The following is a 22,112-nucleotide window of genomic DNA, read 5'->3' as shown; positions in this document are numbered from 1 at the left end:
GGCGCTGGCCGTGCTGGAGCCCCAGCGCCGCTTCCGGCCCCCCCCGCACGGGGCTCCGCCCACTTCCGGCTCCGCCCCCTTGGCTCCTACTGAGGGGGGTGGAGCCAAAGGTTAAGACACGCCCCCCTTCATTCAACCCCATTACCCCAATAGACCACCCATTAAGCCCCACCCCCTCCCATAGGGATCAATGGGCCACAAGCCACGCCCCAAAAGCCACGCCCCCCATTCATCCCTATTGCCCCCATAGACACCCATTAAGCCCGCCCCCTCCCATAGAGATCAATGGACCACAAGCCACGCCCCCTCCATTCATCTCTATTACCCCCATTCATCCCCATTATCCCCATAGACACCCATTAAGCCACGCCCCCTCCCATAGAGATCAATGCACCCCAAGCCCCGCCCACCACAAGCCACGCCCCCATTCGAATCAATGGCGCTTAAGCCCCGCCCCCCATTCACCCCTATTATCCCTATAGACGCTCATTAAGCCACGCCCCCTCCCATAGAGATCAATGGACCCCAAGCCCCGCCCACCACAAGCCACGCCCTCCATTCATTCCTATTAACCCCATAGAGATCAATGGCCCTTAAGCCCCGCCCCCTCTGCTAAGCCCCGCCCACCCATTCATCCCTATTACCCCCATAGACACCCATTAAGCCACGCCCCCTCCCATAGAGATCAATGGCCCTCAAGCCACGCCCACCCCAAGCCACGCCCCCTCCATTCATCCCTATTACCCCATAGAGATCAATGGAAACCAAGCCACGCCCACCACAAGCCACGCCCCCTCCATTCATCCCTATTACCCCTATAGAGATCAATGGACCCCAAGCCCCGCCCACCACAAGCCACGCCCCCTCCATTCATCCCTATTACCCCCATAGAGATCAATGGAAACCAAGCCACGCCCACCAATTTAAGCTCCACCCCCTCCATTCATCCCTATTACCCCCATAGAGATCAATGGCCCTTAAGCCCCGCCCCCTCTGCTAAGCCCCGCCCCCTCCATTCACCCCTATGGCCCCATTACACCCCCCAGGCCCCTCCCACCCCAGGCCCCGCCCCCTCAACCCACTGACCAATCAGGGCGATCTTCCTCTTGACAGCCTTGGGCTGGGCGGGGCTCTGGGGAGAGATGGGAGGGGCCAATGGGAAGGGGGGGCGGGGCCAGGGGGTGACGTCAGAGCCGAGGGGGCGGGGCCTGCGGGAGGCTCCGCCCCCTCCTCCCCATTCATTCAACAAGCCACGCCCCCCCCTTTGCCCCGCCCCCCCCAACACTTCCCATTGATCCCATTGGTCACCGTGGGGCTGCCCCATAAGTTGGGGGCCCGAGAGTCCAGGGGGTGGAGTTGCTGCCCCATAAGTGACACTGGAAGTCCGTGGGGTGCCCCATAAGTGACTTGGGGGTCTCAGGAGTCCATTGGCTGCCCCATAAGTTGGGGGGCTGGAGATCTATGGGTTGCCCCATAAGTTGGGGGGGTGGAGATCCATAGGGTGCCCCATAAGTGACTTGGGGGTCTCAGGAGTCCATAGAGCGCCCCATAAGTTGTGGGTCTGGAGATCTATGGGGTGCCCCATAAGTTGGGGGGCTGGAGATCCATAGGGTGCCCCATAAGTGACTTGGGGTCTCAAGAGTCCATTGGCTGCCCCATAACTTGTGGGTCTGGAGATCCATAGGGTGCCCCATAAGTAACTTGTGGGTCTGGAGATCTATGGGGTGCCCCATAACTTGTGGGTCTGGAGATCCATAGGGTGCCCCATAAGTGACTTGGGGGTCTCAAGAGTCCATTGGCTGCCCCATAACTTGTGAGTCTGGAGATCCATGGGGCGCCCCATAAGTTGTGGGTCTGGAGATCTATAGGATGCCCCATAAGTCACTTGTGGGTCTGAAGAGTCCACTGGCTGCCCCATAAGTTGGGGGTCTGGAGATCTATAGGGTGCCCCATAAGTTGGGGGTCTCAGGAGTCCATGGGTTGACCCATAAATTGGGGGTCTGGAGATCTATGGGGTGCCCCATAAGTGACTTGGGGGTCTCAGGAGTCCATGGGCTGCCCCATAAGTTGTGGGTCTGGAGATCTATGGGGTGCCCCATAACTTGTGGGTCTGCAGATCCATGGGGTGCCCCATAAGTTGTGGGTCTGAAGATCTATGGGATGCCCCGTAAGTCGGGGGGCTGAAGATCCATAGGGTACCCCATCAGTGACTTGTGGGTCTGAAGATCCATGGGGTGCCCCATAAGTGACTTGGGGGTCTCAAGAGTCCATTGGCTGCCCCATAACTTGTGGGTTTGAAGATCTATGGGGTGCCCCATAAGTGACTTGAGGGTCTCAGGTGTCCATTGGCTGCCCCATAACTTGTGGGTCTGAAGATCCATGGGGTGCCCCATAACTTGTGGGTCTGAAGATCCATGGGGTGCCCCATAAGTTGGGAGTCTAGAGATCCATGGGGTGCCCCATAAGTGACTTCGGAGTCTCAATAGTCCATTGGCTGCCCCATAACTTGTGGGCCTGAAGATCTGTGGGGTGCCCTATAAGTGACTTGGGGGTCTCAAGAGTCCATTGTGTGCCCCATAAGTTGTGGGTCTGAAGATCCATGGGGTGCCCCATAAGTTGGGAGTCTAGAGATCCATGGGGTGCCCCATAAGTGACTTGGAGGTCTCAATAGTCCATTGGCTGCCCCATAAGTTGTGAGTCTGGAGATCTATGGGGTGCCCATAACTTGTGGGTCTGGAGATCCATGGGGTGCCCCATAACTTGTGGGTCTGGAGATCTATGGGGTGCCCCATAACTTGTGGGTCTGGAGATTCATGGGGTGCCCCATAAGTTGTAGGTCTGAACATCTATAGAAGACCCCATAACTTGTGGGTCGGGAGATCCATGGGGTGCCCCATAACTTGTGGGTCTGGAGATCCATGAGGTGCCCCATAAGTTGTAGGTCTGAAGATCTATAGAAGGCCCCATAAGTTGGGGGTCTGGAGATCCATGGGGTGCCCCATAAGTGACTTGGGGTCTCAGGAGTCCATTGGCTGCCCCATAACTTGTGCGTCTTGAGATCTATAGGATGCCCCATAACTTGTGGGTCTGGAGATCCATGGGGTGCCCCATCAGTGACTTGTGGGTCTGGAGATCTATGGGGTGCCCCATCAGTGACTTGTGGGTCTGGAGATCTATGGGGTGCCCCATAACTGACTTGGGGATCTCAGGAATCCATTGCCTGCCCCATAACTTGTGTGTCTGAAGATCTATAGGATGCCCCATAAGTTGCGGGTCTGGAGATCTATGGGCTGCCCCATAAGTGACTTGGGGGTCTAGAGATCCATAGGGTGCCCATAAGTGACTTGGAGGTCTCAGGAGTCCATTGGCTGCCCATAACTTGTGGGTCTGGAGATCTATAGGGTGACCCATAACTTGTGGGTCTAGAGATCCAGGGGGTGCCCCATAACTTGTGGTCTGGAGATCCATGGGGTGCCCCATAAGTAACTTGTGGGTCCGGAGATCCTTATGGTGCCCCATAAGTGACTTGGGGGTCTCAGGAGTCCATTGGCTGCCCCATAACTTGTGGGTCTGGAGATCCATGGGGTGCCCCACAAGTGACGTTGGGGGCACTTGTGGGTCCCAGAGCTTCTTGTGGGTCACAAACTTGTGGATCGCGCATGTTCTTGAGTGGCTCCATGGGGTCCCGGCTATGGGGCAGCCCCATAAGTGACGACTTGTAGGTCCCAGGAGGCCTTGAGATGTTCTGTGCCCCATAACTTGGGGGTCGCGAAGCTTCTCTGGGTGTGGGGCAGCCCATAAGTGCCAACTTATGGGTCCCAAATGGTCCGTATTGTGCCGGGCGCCCCATAACTTGGGGGTCCCAGGAGGTCTTGAGATGTTCTGTGCCCCATAACTTGGGGGTCGCGGAGCTTCTCTAGGTGTGCGGCAGCCCCATAACTGCCAACTTATGGCTCCCAAACGGTCCGTATTGTGCCGGGCGCCCCATAACTTGGGGGTCGCGGAGCTTCTCTAGGTGTGGGGCAGCCCCATAAGTGCCAACTTATGGGTCCCAAATGGTCCGTAGCATGGTGGGTGCCCCATAACTTGGGGGTCCCGGAAGGTCCATGGGGGGGGGGGGCGGTGGGTGCCCCATAACCAGGTGTGGGGCAGCCCCCCAAGTGAGACGTTGGGGGTCCGGGAGCTCCGTGGGGCGGCGCTGGGTGCCCAAAAGAGACACGTTTGGGGGTGGGGGGGGGGGCGCTATGGGGCGCCCCCCAAGTTGGGGGGCGCGGGGGAGGGGGTCCGGGAGGGACCCACGGCGCCGTGGGGTGCCCACAAGTAGTTGTGGGGCGGCCCCATAAGTTGGGAACGGAGGGGGGAGGGGGGGCTGAGGTGGATGTGGGGCACCCCATAAGTGTGGGGCGCGGCGTAATCGAGCCCCATAGATTTGGGGGCGCCCCATTAGCCAACCCCGAATGTGTGGGGTGAGCCCCATAAGTCAGCCCCATAGATTCTCGGCAAACCATGAGTGCGCCCCATAAGTGTGGGGTGAGCGCCCTAAGTGTGGGGCGAGCCCATAATTGAGCCCCATAACTCAGCCCCGTAGATTCTGGGCAAAACCTGAGTGCGCCCCATAAGTGTGGGGTGAGCCCCATAAGTGTGGGGCGAGCCCCATAAGTGAGCCCCATAAATAGGGGGGCGCCCCATAACTCAAGCCCGTAGACCCACAAATGAGCCCCGTAACTCAGCCCCATAGATTCCGGGCGCCCCCCCTGAGGGAGCCCCATAAGTGTGTGGCGCCCCATAAGTGTGGGGTGAGCCCCATAAGTGTGGGGCGAGCCCCATAAGTAACACCCGTGCATGGGGGGCGCCCCATAACTCACGCAGCTAAAACCCGGCGCGCCCCACAACTCGGCCCCATAAGTGTGGGGCAGCCCCATAACAAGCCCCGTTATGGCCCCCGGCGCTATGGGGCGCCCCATAAGTGGGTTGATAAAGCTGGCGGCGCTATGGGGCGCCCCACAAGTGACCCCCCCTCCCTCCCTGCCCCACACTTGGGGGGTGGGTTGGTGCCCCTGCCCCACACTTGGGGGGCGTTACCTGTGGGTCTGGGGGTCGCTCGGGGGGGGTCGAGCCCCCCGGCCCGGGGGGGGGGTCCCGGTTCCGTGGGCACCGGCGGCTCCTCGCTATGGGGCAGAGGAATCAGTGGGGCTGGCCCCATAGATGCTGCCCCCCCAGCCCCATAGATCCCCCCCACAGCCCCATAGATTTGGCCCCTTTGCTGGGGGTGGCGCACACTTGGGTGTCCTGCCCCATAGATCCCCCCCCCAGCCCTATAGATCCAGCCCTAGCCCCATAGATCCTGCCCCATAGATCCACCCTCAGCGCCATAGATCCTGCCCCACATCTCCCCACAGAACCCCCCATACGACCCACTCTACATCTTGCCAGCCCCATAGATCCACCCCCAGCCCCATAGATCCATCCCCAGCCCCATAGATCCCCCCCCAGCCCCATAGATCCAGCCCCATAGATCCAGCCCCAGCCCCATAGATCCCAGCCTCACAGATCCCCCCCAGCCCCACAGATCTAGCCCCATAGATCCCCCCAGCCCCACAGATCCAGCCCCATAGATCCACCCTCAGCCCCACAGATCCAGCCCCACATCCCAGCCCCATAGGTCCTCCCCCAGCCCCACAGATCCAGCCCCATAGATCCACCCTCAGCCCCATAGATCCAGCCCCATAGATCCAGCCCCACAGATCCCCCCCCAGCCCAATAGATGCCCCATACATCCCCCCCAGCGCCATAGACCCAGCCCCATAGATCCCCCCTAGCCCCATAGATCCATCCCCATCCCCATAGATCCCCCCCAGCCCCATAGATCCAGCACCATAGATCATCCCCATAGATCCAGCCCCATAGATCCCCCCCAGCCCCATAGATCCATCCCCAGCCCCATAGATCTCCCCTAGCCCCATAGATCCCCCCCAGCTCCACATCCCATCCCCATAGACCCAGCCCCATAGATCCCATCCCCACATCCCAGCCCCATAGATCCAGCCCCAGCCCCACAGATCCCAGCCCCATAGATCCCCCCCAGTCCCACATCCCAGCCCCATAGATCCCCCCAACCCCACATCCCAGCCCCACAGATCCAGCCCCATAGACCCAGCCCCATAGATCCCCACATCCCATCCCCACATCCCAGCCCCATAGATCCCCCCCCACCCCATAGATCCCCCCATCCCCACATCCCATCCCCACATCCCGGCCCCACAGATCCCAGCCCCATAGATTCGCTCTCAGCCCCACAGATCCCCCCCCGCCCCACACTTGTGGGTCTCACCCCCCCGCCATCCCCGCTCCTATTGTGCGGCCCGGCGGGCGGGCGGGGCGGCCATCTTGGCCGCTCCCCACAATGCACCGCGCCGCGCGGGGGGCGGGGCCGGGCCGGGGGGGGGGGTGTGGCCAAGGGGGGGTGTGGCCAATGGGGTGGGGGGAAGGGGGCGGGGTTTGGGGAGGGGGCGTGGCCTGGAGGGGCGGGGGGGGGGGGGGGGGGGAAGACCCCGTAGACCCAATAGAGACGCTATAGAGCTCAATATACAGCGCAGATACAACCTATAGGGACCCATATGGAGCCTATAGAGCCCCACACAGGGCCCATACACCCCCCTATAGATCCTATAGACACCCCGTTCCCTACAGACCCCCATATAGATACCATAGACCCCCATATAGACCCCATAGACCCCCCATATATATCCTATAGATCCCCCATTCCCTATAGATCCCCCAATAGACCCCCATATAGATCCCATAGACCCCCATATAAATCCCATAGACCCCCCCTTCCCTATAGAGCCCCATATAGACCCCATAGACCCCCCTATAGATCCCAAAGACCCCCCATTCCCTATAGACCCCCCTATAGATCCCATAGACCCCTCATTCCCTATAGAGCCCCGTATAGACCCCATAGACCCCCCTATAGATCCCATACACCTCTATAGACCCCATAGACCCCCATATAGACCCCATAGACCCTCCATTCCCTATAGACCCCAATATAGATCCCATAGACCCCCCTATAGATCCCATAGACCCCCCATTCCCTATAGATCCCATAGGCCCCCATCTAGACCCCATAGACCCCCCCATCCCCTATAGAACCCCACACAGAACCTATAGACTCCCCCATCTCCTATAAACCCCCATATAGAACCTATAGATCCCCCCATAGATCCCATAGATCCCATAGACCCCCCCCATCCCCTATAGACCCTCATATATCCCCTATAGACCCCAATATAGAGCCCTATAGACCCCCCCCATCCCTTATAGACTCCGCTATAGACCCCATAGACCCCCTATAGAGCCCCATAGATCCCCTATAGAGCCCCATAGAGCCTCCTATAGAGCCCCATAGAGCCTCCTATAGAGCCCCTATACACCCCCCAGCCCCCCATGGCCATCTCTATAGAACCCTATGGACCCTATAGACCTCCCTATAGAGCCCCATACAGCCCTCACCCCCTATAGAACCTATGGGCTCTGCCATAGACCCCCATAGATCCCCCCGTCCCCTATAGAGCTTCTTACAGCCCCTCCTATACCTGCACCCCCTATAGACCCCATAGGGGCCCTATAGACCCCATAGGCGCCCCATAGACCCCCCGAGTCCCTATACACCCCACTAGAGACCCTATAGAGCCCCCATAGAGCTCCCTATAGCGCTTAGAGACCCCCCTATAGAGCTCTACGCTCCCTATAGACTCCGCTATAGATCCTATAAACCCCTATAAGCACCCACAGCCCCTATAGGCTCCCTATACACACCTATAGCTCCTATAGACCCCTATAGACACCTACAGGCGCATAGACCCCCTATAGACCCCCATAAAGCCACGTAGTCCCTATAGAAGCCCTATAGCCCCTATAGACACCCCTAGACCTCCTTATAGTCCCTATGGCCCCCATAGAAGCCCATAGACCCCCTATAGCCCCCAGAGCTCCTATAGAGCCCCATAGACCTCCCTATAGACCCCCATAGACCTCCCTATAGTCCCTATAGACCGCCAAAGACCTCCCTATTGACCCTATAGACCCCCACAGACCTCCCTATAGACCCCCATAGACCTCCCTATAGACCCTATAGCCCCCATAGCCCCTATAGATCCCCCTATAGGCCCCCACAGACCTCCCTATAGTCCCTATAGACCCACATAGACCTCCCTATAGACCTCCATAGACCCCCATAGACCTCCCTATAGACCCTATAGACCCCCATAGACCCCCATAGACCTCCCTATAGACCCCCATAGACCTCCCTATAGACCCCCACAGACCTCCATATAGACCCCCATAGACCCCCATAGACCTCCCTATAGTCCCCATAGACCCCCATAGACCTCCCTATAGTCCCCATAGACCCCCATAGACCTCCCTATAGTCCCCATAGATCCCTATAGACTCCCATAGACCTCCCTATAGACCCCCATAGACCTCCCTATAGACCCCCATAGACCCTATAGACCCCCTATAGACCCCGTGCTCACCTGCTGTGCTGGGGGCTGCTGGGACCCTCGGGGGCCTCCTGGGGACATGGGGACACAGCTCCAGTATGGACCAGTATGGGCCAGTATGGACCATAGGGACCCATAGAGACCATAGGGACCCATAGAGACCCATAGAGACCCATAGATCCCCATAGAGACCCATAGAGACCCATAGAGACCCATAGAGACCCATAGAGACCATAGAGACCATAGAGACCCATAGAGACCCATGGAGACTATAGAGACCCATAGAGACCCATAGAGACCATAGAGACCCATAGAGACCCATAGAGACCCATAGAGACCATAGAGACCCATAGGGACCCATAGAGACCCATAGAGACCCATAGAGACCCATAGAGCCCATAGAGACCCATAGAGACCATAGAGACCCATAGGGACCCATAGAGACCATAGAGACCCATAGAGACCCATAGAGACCATAGAGACCATAGAGACCCATAGAGACCCATAGAGACCCATAGAGACCACAGAGACCATAGAGACCCATAGAGACCATAGAGACCCATAGAGACCATAGAGACCCATAAAGATCCATAGAGACCATAGAGCCCCATAGAGACCATAGAGACCCATAGACACCCATAGAGACCATAGAGACCCATAGAGACCCATAGAGACCATAGAGACCATAGAGACCATAGAGACCCATAGGGACCCATAGAGACCCATAGAGACCCATAGAGACCATAGAGACCCATAGAGACCCATAGAGACCATAGAGACCCATAGAGACCCATAGAGACCATAGAGACCCATAGAGACCATAGAGCCCCATAGGGTCCCATAAGGTCCCATTGGCCCCGTTACCTTCTGGCTGGTGGGCGTGGCCGGCGGGGAGGGCGACGCCCCCCGGGAGGAGTGGGCGGAGCTTGGCGGTGAGTGGGCGGAGCCTGGCGAGCGCTGGCCCCGCCCCTCAGGCTCCGGCCCCGCCCCCGGGGAAGGGGGCGGGGTCTCCTTGGTGAGCACGGGGGGCGGGGCTTCTTCTGGTGGGGGGCGGGGCTCGGGGCTCTGGCCAATGGGAGGAGGGGAGGGGGAGGTGGGCGGGGCTTGGGGGGGCTCAGGCTCCGCCCCCCGGGGGGGTTCTTCTTCCTCTTCTTCTTCCTCTTCCTCCTCCTCTTCCTCTTCTTCCTCCTCGGGGGCGGGGCTTGGGGGGCCACGCCCCTTCCGGCCCGGCGGAGGCTCCGCCCCCTCGGGGAGGGGGGGGGGGGGGAGGGGGAGCCGGGCTGGAAAGGGACCAAAATGGACCCAAATCCGCCCAAATTGGCCCCAAAATGGAGCAAAATGGCCTCAAATTGACCCAAAATGGACCAAAATGGACCAAAATTCACTCAAATTGACCCAAAATCCCTCAAAAATGACCCAAAACTGCCCAAAATTGACCCAAAAATCACCCAAAATTCACCCAAACTTCCCCAAGTTTCCCCAAAAATTGTCCCAAAATTGGATCAAATTGACCCAAAATTGCCCAAAATTGACCCAAAATGGATCAAAATTCACCCAAGTTCCCCCATAATTTGACCCAAAATTGCCCCAAATGCATCAAAATGGACCAAAATTGACCCAAAATTGATCAAAATTGCCCCAAAATTGACTCAATTTCACCCAAAATTGCCCCAAAATTGCCCAAAATTGACCCCAAATTGACCCCAAATTGACCCAAAATTTACCCAAAATTGTGCAATATTGACCCAAAATCCCCCCAAAATTGACCCAAAAATGGATCAAAATTAACCCAAGTTCCCCCAAAATTGACCCAAAACTGCCCAAAATTGACCCAAAATCCCCCCAAAATTGCCCAAAAAATGCCCCAAAATTGACCCAAAATCCCCCAAAATTTGACCCAAAATTGTCCCAAAATGACCCAAAATTGGCCCAAAATGACCCAAAATGACCCCAGAATTGCCTCAAATTGACCCAAAATTGTGCAAAATTGACCCAAAATCCCCCCAAATTTGACCCAAAATTGCGCAAAATTGTGCAAAATTGACCCAAAATCCCCCAAAATTGACCCAAAATTGACTCAAATTGCCCCAAAATTTGACCCAAAGTTGCCCAAAAATGACCCAAAATTGCCCCAAAATGGCCCCAGAATTGCCCCAGAATTGTACAAAATTGACCCAAATTGACCAAAATTGATCCAAAATTGACCCAAAATTGACCAAAATGGCCCCAAAATTGCCCCAAAATCCCCCAAAATGGCCCCAAATCCCCCAAAATTGACTCAAAATGGATCAAAATTGACACAAAATGGATCAAAATTGACCCAAAATTGTGCAAAACTGACCCAAAATTGATCCAAAATGGACCAAAAATCGCCTCAAAATCCCCCCAAAATTGACCCAAAATTGATCCAAAATCCCTCAAAATTGACTCAAATTGCCCCAAAATTTGACCCAAAATTGCCCCAAATTTGCCCCAAATTGACCCAAAATTGACCCAAAAATGATCAAAATTGCCCCAAAATCCCCCCAAAATTGACCCAAAATCCCCCCAAAATTGACCCAAAATCCCCCCAAAATTGACCCAAAACGGATCAAAATTGACCCAAAAATCACCCAAAATTGACCCAAAATTCCCCAAGTTCCCCCAAAAACTGACCCAAAATTGACCCAAATTGACCCAAAATTGCCCAAAATTGACCCAAAATTGCCCAAAATTGACCCAAAATTTGTCCCAAAATGCATCAAAATGGACCAAAATTGACCCAAAATTGCCTCAAATTGCCCCAAAATTGACCCAAAATTGACCCAAATTGACCAAAATTGATCCAAAATTGACCCAAAATGTACCCAAAATGGCCCCAAAATCCCCCAAAATGGCCCCAAAATCCCCCAAAATTGACTCAAAATGGATCAAAATTGACCCAAAATTGTGCAAAACTGACCCAAAATCCGCCCAAAATTGACCCAAAATCCCCCAAAAATGACCCAAAATCCCCCTCAAAATTGCCCCAAAATTGCCTCAAATTGCCCCAAAATTGACCCAAAATTGTGCAAAATTGACCCAAAATTGCCCCAAAATGGATCAAAATTGACCCAAAATTGACCCAAAATTGACTCAAAAATTGACCCAAAACTGACCCAAAATCCCCCAAAATTGACCCAAAAATCCCCCAAAATTGCCCAAAAATGACCCAAAATTGCCCAAAAATGACCCAAAATTACTCCAGAATTGCCCTAAAATTGCCTCAAATTGCCCCAAAATTGACCCAAAATTGTGCAAAATTGACCCAAATTGACCCAAAATTAATCCAAAATCCCCCAAAATTAAATCCCCCCGAAATTGCCCCAAAATCGCCTCAAATCACCCCAAAACTCCCCAAAAAATCCCCCAAAAAACCCCCCAAAACCCCCCAAATTGCCCCAAAACCCCAAAATCCCCCAAAAACCCCCCAAACCCCCCAAAATTGCCCAAAACCCCCCAAATCCGCCCCATTTCCTACCTGTGCCCGCGCCCTCTTCTCCTTCCCCGCCTCGTCGCCCAAATCGCCGCTTTTCGCCGCTTTTTTTGGGTTAAAAAACCATCATTTTGCTTCCCCCGCTTCCCCCCCCCGAAAATTCACATTTTTGACGCCGCCCGCCGCTTTTTTTGCCCAAAAACGCCCTTTTTCGCCCCAAAATTCACCTTCGGCTTCGCGCTGCTGCAGCAGCTCCTGTTGCTTCTCCAGGTATTGCTTGATGAAGCTGTTTTGACTCATTTCCTCCCCCATCTTGGGGTAAAAAAACGGTGATTTTGGGGTTTTTAGGGTGGGCGCAACGTGGGGGAGGGGGGGGAGTGTTTTTTGGGGGAAAACCCCTCGATTTTGGGGCATTTTGGGCCGTTTTGGGGGGTTTTTGCACCTGCGAGTTGGGCTGGAAGGTGCCGTGGGGGGTGGAGTGTTTCTGTAGGTTCTCCAGCATCAGCGCCTGTTTTGAGGTAAAAAATCACCATTTTGGTTAAAAAACCACACGGGGAAGCGTTAAAACCACTTAAATTCACCCAAAATGTGAAGAAACGGCGAAAAAATGGGGAAAATCGGGCGAAAAATGGGCGAAAAGCGACAAAAATCGGGCGCGAAAGCCCCGTGAGGATTTCCCGCCAAAATGGGGCCAAATTGGTGTTTTTAGCCCAAAAATGCGGATTTTGACTCAAATTTGGGCTCAAAATGGTGATTTTTAGGGTTAAAATACGGGTTTGAACTAAAAATCGCTATTTTTACCTCAAATTCCCCCTCAAATTGCCCAAAATTCACCATTTTCCCCCCAAATCTCCTCATTAAACCCCATTAAGTTCCCCCATTAAACCCCAATTTTCCTCACAAATTGCCCAAAATCCTCATTTTTTTACGCCAAAAATCACCATTTTAACCCTAAAAATCACTATTTCCACCAAAAATCGCTATTTTTACCTCAAATCCCCCCCATTTTACCCAAAAACCCCCATTTTCCCCCCAAATCTCCTCATTAAACCCCATTAAGTTCCCCCCATTAAACCCCAAATTTCACCCCAAATTCCCTCACAAATCGACCAAAACCCCCATTTTTCACCCCAAAAACCACCATTTTAACCCTAAAAATCATTATTTTCACCAAATATCCCCATTTTTACCTCAAATTCCCCCCCAAATTGCCCAAAATTCACCATTTTCCCCCCAAATCTCCTCATTAAGCTCCCCCCATTAAACCCCAAATTTCACCCCAAATTCCCTCACAAATTGCCCAAAATCCCCATTTTTCCCCCCAAAAACCACCATTTCACCCCTAAAAACCACTATTTCCACCAAAAATCTCCATTTTCACCTCAAACCCCCCATTTCCCCCCCAAACCCCCATTACCCCTCCTCAATTTACCCCCAAATCTCCCCAAAACCTCATTTCCCCCCCAAAAAAACCCATTTTCACCCCCATTTTACCCAAAAACCCCCATTTTTACCCCAAACCGCCTATTTTTACCTCATAAACCCCCCCCCTTCCCCCCCCCCCCCCCCCCCCGCGCAGGCGCTTTGGCGGGAAAACGGCGGCGCATGCGCAGTCGCCCCCCCCCCATATCCCTCAATACACCCCCCCCTATCTACCGCATTTTTTAACCGATTTCGCCCGTTTTTGCCCCATTTCGCGCTCACCCCTCGCAGCCGCTTGACCAGCGCGCTCTTCTGGCCGCTCTTGGCCAGGCCGCGCTGCTCCAGCGCCGCTTTCAGGTCCGCGACGCGCAGCAGATGCAGCGGCCGCCCGTCCAGAGTCACCTCCTCCCCGTCCGCCATCTTCGCCTCCTTCCGCCGCCGCTTCGGGTGTTTCCGCCGCTCTTCGGCTCCTTCCGCCGCCGCTTCGGGTGTTTCCGTCACTCTTCGGCTCTTTCCGTTACTTCTCGGCCGCTTCGGCTCTTTCCGCCGCCGCTTCGGCTCTGGGGTGGGATTCAAACCGCCTCCGCGCTCCCATTGGCTACTCATCGTGTCAATCACCCTCAGCGCGCCGCGACGGCGGGGGAGAGGGGCGGACCCAAGCGTCTCCGCCCTCCCATTGGCTACTCATCGCGTCAATCCCCTTTAGAGCGCCGCGATTGGCTCCCGCGCTGCGCGGGCGAGGGATCCGCTTCAAACCGCCTCCGCGCTCCCATTGGCCGCGCGTCGCGTCACTCAGCTTTAGAGCGCCGCGATTGGCTGTGGAGGCGGGCGGGCGCTACGCGCGCTGTAGCACCTCCCCGCGCGGCGATTGGTTGGGCGTGATGTCAGTCTTCGCGCCGCGCGTTGCGATTGGGCGAGGCGCGGCGAGCCGCGCGGCGATTGGCTAGCACCGCCGCGCCGCCCCGCCTTTCTTCTCGCTGAGGCGGCCGCGGGGATGGCGGCGCTGCGGGGCGGCGGGTCGGGCCGCTCGGGGTCCGAAGGGGCAAGCGGAGGGTCCGGAGGTTCAAGCGAAGCCCCCGGAGCCGCTTATGGGAACGGGTTGGGCCCCGGGGAGGGCGCGGAGGAAGCGGCGGGGGTGCGGGGGGTGTCGGGGAGCGGTTTGGGGAGCCGGGGGGGGGGCGGGTTAATGGCGGCCAACGGGGGAGCGAACGCGGCGAGCGGAGGAGCCGCTGTTGTAGGGCAAGGGGGGTCGGTTTTGGGGGTGCCGGCCCCCCCCGCAGCAGCCTCAAGGGGTTCAAGAGAGCGGGGAGGAGCTGGAAGAAGAAGCGGCCTTAGGGGAAGGGGACGCGGGGGATTCGGCCATTGAGGACCCGGTGAGGAGATGGGGGAAGGGGGGGGGGTCACGTGGGAGGGTCACGTGGGGGGGCAATGGGAGTTAATGGGGATCAATGGGGGTTAATGGGGGGCAATGGGAGTCAATTGGAATCAATGCAACTCAATGGGGGTTAATGGGGGGGAATGGGGGCAATGGGGGTGAATGGGGATCAATAGGACTCAATGGGGGCTAATGGGGGTTGATGGGATCAATGGGGGTCAATGGGGGTTAATGGGGATCAATGGGAGTTAATGGGGTCAATGGGGGTTAATGGGATCAATGGAGGCAATGGGAGTTAATGGGGATCAATGGGGGTTAATGGGGATCAATGGGGGTTAATGGGGATCAATTGGAGTCAATGGGGGTTAATGGGGATCAATGGGGGGCAATGGGGTCAATGGGAGTTAATGGGGATCAATGCGGGTTAATGGGGATCAATGGGGGTTAATGGGAGTCAATTGGAGTCAATGGGGGTCAATGGGGGGCAATGGGAGTCAATTGGAATCAATGGGGATCAATGGGACTCAATGGGGGTTAATGAGAGTTAATGGGGATCAATAGGATCAATAGGGGTTAGTGGGAGTCAATTGGAGTCAATGGGGGCTAATGGGGATCAATGGGGGTTAATGGGAGTCAATTAGAGTCAATAGGGGTTAATGGGATCAATGGGGATTAATGGGGATCAATGGGGGGCAATGGGTTAATGGGAGTTAATGGGGATCAATGGGGGTTAATGGGAGTCAATTGGAATCAATGGGAGTTAATGGGGTCAATGGGTGTTAATGGGATCAATAGGGTCAATGGGAGTTAATGGGGGTTAATGGGGATCAATGGGGGTTAATGGGAGTCAATTGGAGTCAATGGGGGTTAATGGGGATCAATGGGGAGCAATGGGAGGCAATGGGGTCAATGGGGGTTAATGGGAATTAATGGGGGGGAATGGGAGTCAATGGGGGTTAATGGGGGGGAATGGGGTCAATGGGAAGCAATGGGGGTTAATGGGGGTCAGTGGGAAGCAATGGGGGTTAATGGGGGGCAATCAGGTCAATGAGATCAATGGGGATCAATTGGAATCAATGGGGTCAATGGGAATTAATGGGGGTCAGGGGGGGCAATGGGGGTTAATGGGGGTCAATGGGGATTAATGGGGGTCAATGGGGATTAATGGGGGTCAGTGGGGAGCAATAGGGGGCAGTGGGGTTAGTGGGAGTTAATGGGGATCAATGGGGGTTAATGTGGGGGAATGGGATCAATGGGGGGCAATGGGGGTCAATTGGAATCAATTGGGGGCAATGGGGTTAATGGGGGGGAATGGGGTCAATGGGGGGCAATGGGAGTCAATTGGACTCAATGGGGGGCAATGGGGTCAATGGGGATCAATGGGGGTTAATGGGATCAATGGGGGTCAATGGGAAGCAATGGGGGTTAGTGGGGGGCAATGGGGTCAATGTGATCAATGGGGGTTAATGGGAGTGAATTGGAATCAGTTGGGGGCAATGGGGTTAATGGGGATCAGTGGGGGGCAATGGGTCAATGGGGGTTAATGGGAGTTAATGGGGATCAATGGGGGCTAATGAGGGGGAATGGGATCAATGGGGGCAATGGGGGCAATGGAGTCAATGGGATCAATGGGGACAGTGGGGGTCAATGGGGGTTAATGGGGCGCAATGCGGGTCAATTGGAATCAATTGGGGGCAATGGGGTCAATGGGAATTAATGGGGGGGAATGGGGTCAATGGGGGTTAATGGGGATCAATGGGGCTTAATGGAGGGAAATGGGATCAATGGGGGACAATGGGAGTCAATTGGAATCAATGGGGGTCAATGAGAGTTAATGGGGTTATTGGTGGGCAATGGGGATCAATGGGGGTTAATGGGGATCAATGGGGTGCAGTGGGGGTCAATTGAAATCAATGGGACTCAATGGGGTTAATGGGGGGGAATGGGATCAATGGGTGTTAATGGGGGGCAATGGGACTCAATGGGGAGCAATGGGGCTTATGGGGATCAATGGGGTGCAGTGGGAATCAGTGGGGTCAATGGGGGGGAAGGTCCCTCCCCCCCTGACCCCTGTGACCCCCCATAACCCCCCATGCCCCCCCCCAACCCCCATGCCCCCCATAACCCCCCATGCCCCCCCAACCCCCATAACCCCCCATGCCTCCCCTGCCCCCATAACCCCCCTAACCCCCATAACCCCCTCTGCCCTCCATGACCCCCCCTGCCCCCCATAACCCCCCATGCCCCCCAGGAGCTGGAGGCCATCAAGGCGCGGGTGCGGGAGATGGAGGAGGAAGCCGAGAAGCTCAAGGAGCTGCAGAACGAGGTGGAGAAACAGATGAACATGAGCCCGCCCCCCGGCAACGGTGAGACACGCCCCCCCTGGCCACGCCCCCAAGCCCCTGGCCACGCCCCCTCACCCCAAGCCCCGCCCCCTCACTTCAAACCCCACCCCCTGTGTCTTAAACCCCACCCCTGCGTTCCCACCCATTGCAATCCAGGCCACGCCCCCTGCGGCCCAGGCCCCGCCCCCTATGAACTAGGGGGTCACTGGGTTGAACTGGGGGGTCACTGGTTGGACTGGTTTGAACTGGGGGGGTCACTGGTTTGAACTGGGGGAGTCACTGGTTTCAACTGGGAGTCACTGGGATGAACTGGGATGAACTGGGGGGGTCACCAGATTGAACTGGTTTGAACTGGTTGAACTGGTTTGAACTGGGGGGGGTCACCGGGTTGAACTGGTTTGAACTGGGGAGGTCACTGGTTGAACTGGTTTGAACTGGGGGGTCACTGGTTTAAACTGGGGGGGTCACCGGGTTGAACTGGTTTGAACTGGGAGTCACTGGGATCAACTGGGGGGGTCACCAGGTTGAACTGGTTTGAACTGGGGGGGTCACCGGTTTGAACTGGGGGGGTCACTGGGTTGAAATGGGATGAACTGGGGGGGTCACCGGGTTGAAGTGGTTTGAACTGGTGGGGTCACCAGGTTGAACTGGTTTGAACTGGGGGGTCACCGGGTTGAACTGGTTTGAACTGGGGGGTCACTGGGTTGAACTGGTTTGAACTGGGGGGGTCACCGGGTTGAACTGGTTTGAACTGGGAGTCACTGGTTTGAACTGGGGGGTCACTGGTTTGAACTGGGGGGGTCACCGGGTTGGATTGGTTTGAACTGGGGGGGTCACCGGCTTGAACTGGGAGTCACTGGTTTGAACTGGGAGCCATTGGGATGAACCGGGAGCCCCTGGGCCACTCCCCCCCCCCCCCCCGCTTCCCCCTAAGCCCCGCCCCTTCCCCCTCAACCAATTGCAAGCCGAGGGGGGCGTGGCCTCTAACAAGCCCCGCCCCCCAGCCGGCCCAGTCATCATGTCCCTAGAGGAGAAGATGGAAGCAGATGCTCGTTCTATATACGTAGGAAACGTACGTATTTTGGGGCGAAACCCTTCGATTTTGGGTTCGGCGGGTTCGGGGCGACGTGGAGAAGCTCGTTAACTAACGAAGGTGTTAATTAGGTGGATTACGGCGCCACGGCCGAGGAGCTGGAGGCACATTTCCACGGCTGCGGCTCCGTCAACCGCGTCACCATCCTGTGCGACAAGTACAGCGGGCACCCCAAAGGGTGGGTGTGACGTCACTGGTGATGTCATTGATGACGTCAGCGCGTCGGGGAGGGTGATGAGGATTAATTAGAGGTGTTAATTAAGCAGGTTTGCGTACATTGAGTTCTCGGATAAGGAGTCGGTGAGGACGTCGATGGCGCTGGATGAGTCGCTGTTCAGGGGGAGGCAGATCAAGGTGGGGCAATGGGGGCGATGGGGGTGATGGGGACAATGGGGACAATGGGGGCGATGGGGACATTGCGGGTAATGGGGACAATGGGGGCGATGGGGACAATGGGGGCGATGGGGACAATGGGGACAATGGGGGCGATGGGGGCAATGGGGACATTGGGGTCAATGGGCATCAATAAGAGTCAATAGGAGTCAATGGGAGTTAATGGGGATCAATAAGGGTCAATGGGGGTCAATGGGAGTTCAATGGAAGTCAATGGGAGTTACTGGGAGTCAATGGGGATCGATAGGAGTCAATAGGAGTCAATGGGAGTTAATGCGGATCAATAAGAGTCAATGGGGGTCAATGGGGCTCAATGGGAGTCAATAGGAGTCAATGGGGTCAATGGGAGTTAATGGGGGACAATGGCGACAATGGGGATCAATGGGAGTCAACAGAAATCAATAGGAATAAATGGGGGTCAATAGGAATCAATTGGAATCAATGGGGGGCAATGGGATCAATGGGGATCAATGGGGGCAATGGAGTCAATGGGTCAATAGGGTCAATGGGGTCAATGGAAATCAATGGGGGTCAATGGAAATCAATGCATGTCAATGGGGCAATGGGGATCAATGGGGATCAATGGGGGTCTATGGGGTTAAATTGGCGACAATGGGGGTGAATGGGGATCAATGGGAGTTAATGAGGGTCTATGGGGTCAATAGGATCAATGGGAGTCAATAGAAATCAATAGGAACCAATGGGGGGCAATGGGAGTCAATGGGGCAATGGGTTAATGGGGTCAATAGAAATCAATGGCGGTCAATGGGGTCAGTGGGGTTAATGGGGATCAATGGGGGACAATGGGGTCAATGGGAGTCAATGGGGTCAATAGAAATCAATGCACATCAATGGGGGTCAATGGGGATCAATAAGACTTAATAGGACTTAAACGGAGTTAATAGGACTTAATGAGGCTTAATGTGGATCAATAAGAGTCAATGCGGTTCAATGGGGCAATGGGATCAATGTTACTCAACGCACATCAATGGGGTCAATGGGATCAATGGGGTCAATGGGGACAATGGGGTCAATGGGGTCAATGGGTCAATGGGGTCAATGGGGACAATGGGATCAATGGGGTCAATGGGGATCAATGGGGGTCAATGGGTCAGTGGGTCAGTGGGATCAATGGGGGTCAATGGGAGCCAGTGGGAGTCAATGGGTCAACAAGAGTTAATGAGAGTTAATGTGGGTTAATGGGGTCAATGGGTCAATGAGGTCAATGGGTCAATGGAAATCAATAGGTCAACGGGGGTCAATGGGGCCAATGAGAATCAATGGGGTCAATGGGAGTCAATGTGGATCAATGGGGGTCGGTGGGTCAATGGGATCAATGGGGTCAATGGGGGTCAATGGTGTCAATGGGGGTCAATAGGTCAATGGGGGTCAATGGGAGTTAATAGCGCTGGTGTAATCAATGGAGGTCTATGGGGTTAAATTGGGGTCAATGGAAATCAATGCACATCAATGGGGGTCAGTGGGGTTTATGGGGTCTATGGGGGTCAATGGGGTCAATGGGTCAATGGGGTCAATGGGGGTCAATGAGGTCAATGGGGTCAATGGCTTAATGGGGTCAATGGGTCAATGGGGTCATTTGGGGTTAATGGGATCAGTGGGGTCAATGACTCAATGGGGGTCAATGGCTCAATGGGTCAATGGGGTCAATGGGATCAATGGAGTCAATGGGGTCAATGCCTCAATGGGATTAATGGGTCAATGGGATTAATGGGTCAATGGGATCAATGGGGTCAATGGGGATCAATGGGGTCAATGGGCTCAATGGGGATCAATGGTGTCCCCCCCAGGTGATCCCCAAGCGCACCAACCGGCCCGGCATCAGCAGCACGGACCGGGGGTTCCCGCGGGGCCGTTTCCGCGGGAGGGGCGGGGCCCACGGCGCCCGCACCCGCTTCTACGCCGGCTACCGGCCCAGGGGGCGGGGCTACAGGTGAGCCGCGCTCTCATTGGCTGGAGACACCCGGGGGAGGCTCCGCCCACACACCCCCCCCCCCCCCCCTCCACCACCCGCCCCATTGGGTACAGGGATATAATGAGGGGGATGGGGGATGTTGGCTCCGCCCACTGTGTGTTCATTGGGTGCAGGGGAGGCTCCGCCCTCTGTGCGCTCATTGGTTGAAGCGGGGGCTCCGCCCACTGCGATAATAGGGTGGAATGGGGGGATGGAGGTTGCGGCCACTGAGCGCTGATTGGGTGGAGCGGGGGCTCCGCCCACTGCGCTCCCATTGGCTACAGTGGGGGCTCCACCCACTGCGCGCTCATTGGGGGGAGTAGGGGGGTGGAGGCTCCGCCCCCTGTGCTGTCATTCGTTGCAACGGGGGGCAATGGAGGCTCCACTCCTTGCGCTCTCATTGGCTGCAATGGGGGGGGATGGAGGCTCCACCCACTGCACTCTTATTGGCTGCAGTGGGGGGCAATGGAAGCTCCACCCCCTGCACTCTCATTGGTTGCAATGGGGGGCAATGGAGGTTCTGCCCCCTGCGCTCTCATTGGCTGAAGTGGGGGGCCATGGAGGCTCCACCCACTGAGCTCTCATTGGCTGCAATGGGGGGGGATGGAGGCTCCACCTCCTTTGCTCTCATTGGTTGCAATGGGGACTCCACCCACTGCACTCTCATTGGCTGCAATGGGGGGCAATGGAGGCTCCACCCACTGCCCTCTCATTGGCTGAAGTGGGGGGCAATGGAGGCTCCGCCCCCTGCGCTCTCATTGGCTGAAGTGGGGGGGGATAGAGGCTCCGCTCACTCCACTCTCATTGGCTGAAGTGGAGGGGGATGGAGGCTCCACCCACTGCCCTCTCATTGGCTGAAGTGGGGGGGGGATGGAGGCTCCACCCACTGCCCTCTCATTGGCTACAATGGGGGGCAATGGAGGCTCCGCCCCTTGCACTCTCATTGGCTGCAGTGGAGGCTCCACCCACTGCCCTCTCATTGGCTACAATTGGGGAGGATGGAGGCTCCACCCCCTGCGCTCCCATTGGCTGCAGTGGAGGCTCCACCCATTGCCCTCTCATTGGCTACAATTGGGGGGGATGGAGGCTCCACCCACTGCACTCTCATTGGTTGCAATGAGGGCTCCGCCCACCGTGTTCTCATTGGCTGCCGGGGGGGGGGGGGGCGTGGCCTCACTTTGGCGCCAATTCCCAACCCTTTCACTCCCACTCCATTGTCTCTATGGGGTGGGCGTGGCCTCGAAGGGGAGGGGGCGTGGCCTCCTAAGCCCCGCCCCCTCCCCTAACCCCGCCCCTTTCTTCCCGCAGGGGCCGCGCCCGCGCCACCTCCTGGTACAACCCCTATTGACACCCCCCCTCCCCCCTTTACACTCATTAATTAATTAACCGCTTCATTAACCCCGCCAGGTGGTCACCCCCCCCCCCACCAATGGGCGTGGCCACGCCCCCTCCCGCCCTGGCCACGCCCCCTTCCCCCCTCTCCTCCAATCCCCTTTGAGTCTCTTTATCGTTGCAGGTGGCGCCAGGAGCCGCGACCGGACCAGGGGGGCG

At 56.3% G+C, this 22,112-nt stretch overlaps 2 protein-coding genes across 2 annotated transcripts in view; one reads left to right on the top strand and one right to left on the bottom strand.

Annotated features, from left to right (window-relative positions):
• The window catches only part of LOC308051216 (uncharacterized protein), a 54,648-nt gene extending 40,836 nt beyond the window's left edge, over positions 1–13,812 (bottom strand). The window contains 9 exon segments of the mRNA XM_080361569.1: positions 46–89; positions 1,087–1,132; positions 5,083–5,168; positions 8,541–8,578; positions 9,372–9,787; positions 12,007–12,065; positions 12,189–12,273; positions 12,404–12,469; positions 13,666–13,812. Of these exon segments, the coding sequence (XP_080217695.1) occupies positions 46–89; positions 1,087–1,132; positions 5,083–5,168; positions 8,541–8,578; positions 9,372–9,787; positions 12,007–12,065; positions 12,189–12,273; positions 12,404–12,469; positions 13,666–13,803 (978 nt within the window). The 5' untranslated portion in view covers positions 13,804–13,812.
• Positions 13,813–14,591: 779 nt separating this feature from the next.
• On the top strand, positions 14,592–21,949 carry LOC308051225 (polyadenylate-binding protein 2). The gene is made up of 7 exons (XM_080361579.1): positions 14,592–14,756; positions 17,010–17,124; positions 18,108–18,175; positions 18,268–18,374; positions 18,463–18,550; positions 20,398–20,540; positions 21,870–21,949. Exons 2-7 carry the CDS (start codon positions 17,043–17,045, stop codon positions 21,907–21,909), a joined length of 528 nt encoding a protein of 175 aa, XP_080217705.1. The 5' UTR covers positions 14,592–14,756; positions 17,010–17,042; the 3' UTR covers positions 21,910–21,949.
• Positions 21,950–22,112: the final 163 nt, after the last annotated feature.

This window comes from Nesoenas mayeri (genome assembly GCF_963082525.1).
Source record: "Nesoenas mayeri genome assembly, chromosome: 34".
NCBI lineage: Eukaryota > Metazoa > Chordata > Aves > Columbiformes > Columbidae > Nesoenas > Nesoenas mayeri.
Note: the sequence above shows the minus strand (reverse complement) of the source record. Positions and strands in the feature narration are given on the sequence as shown.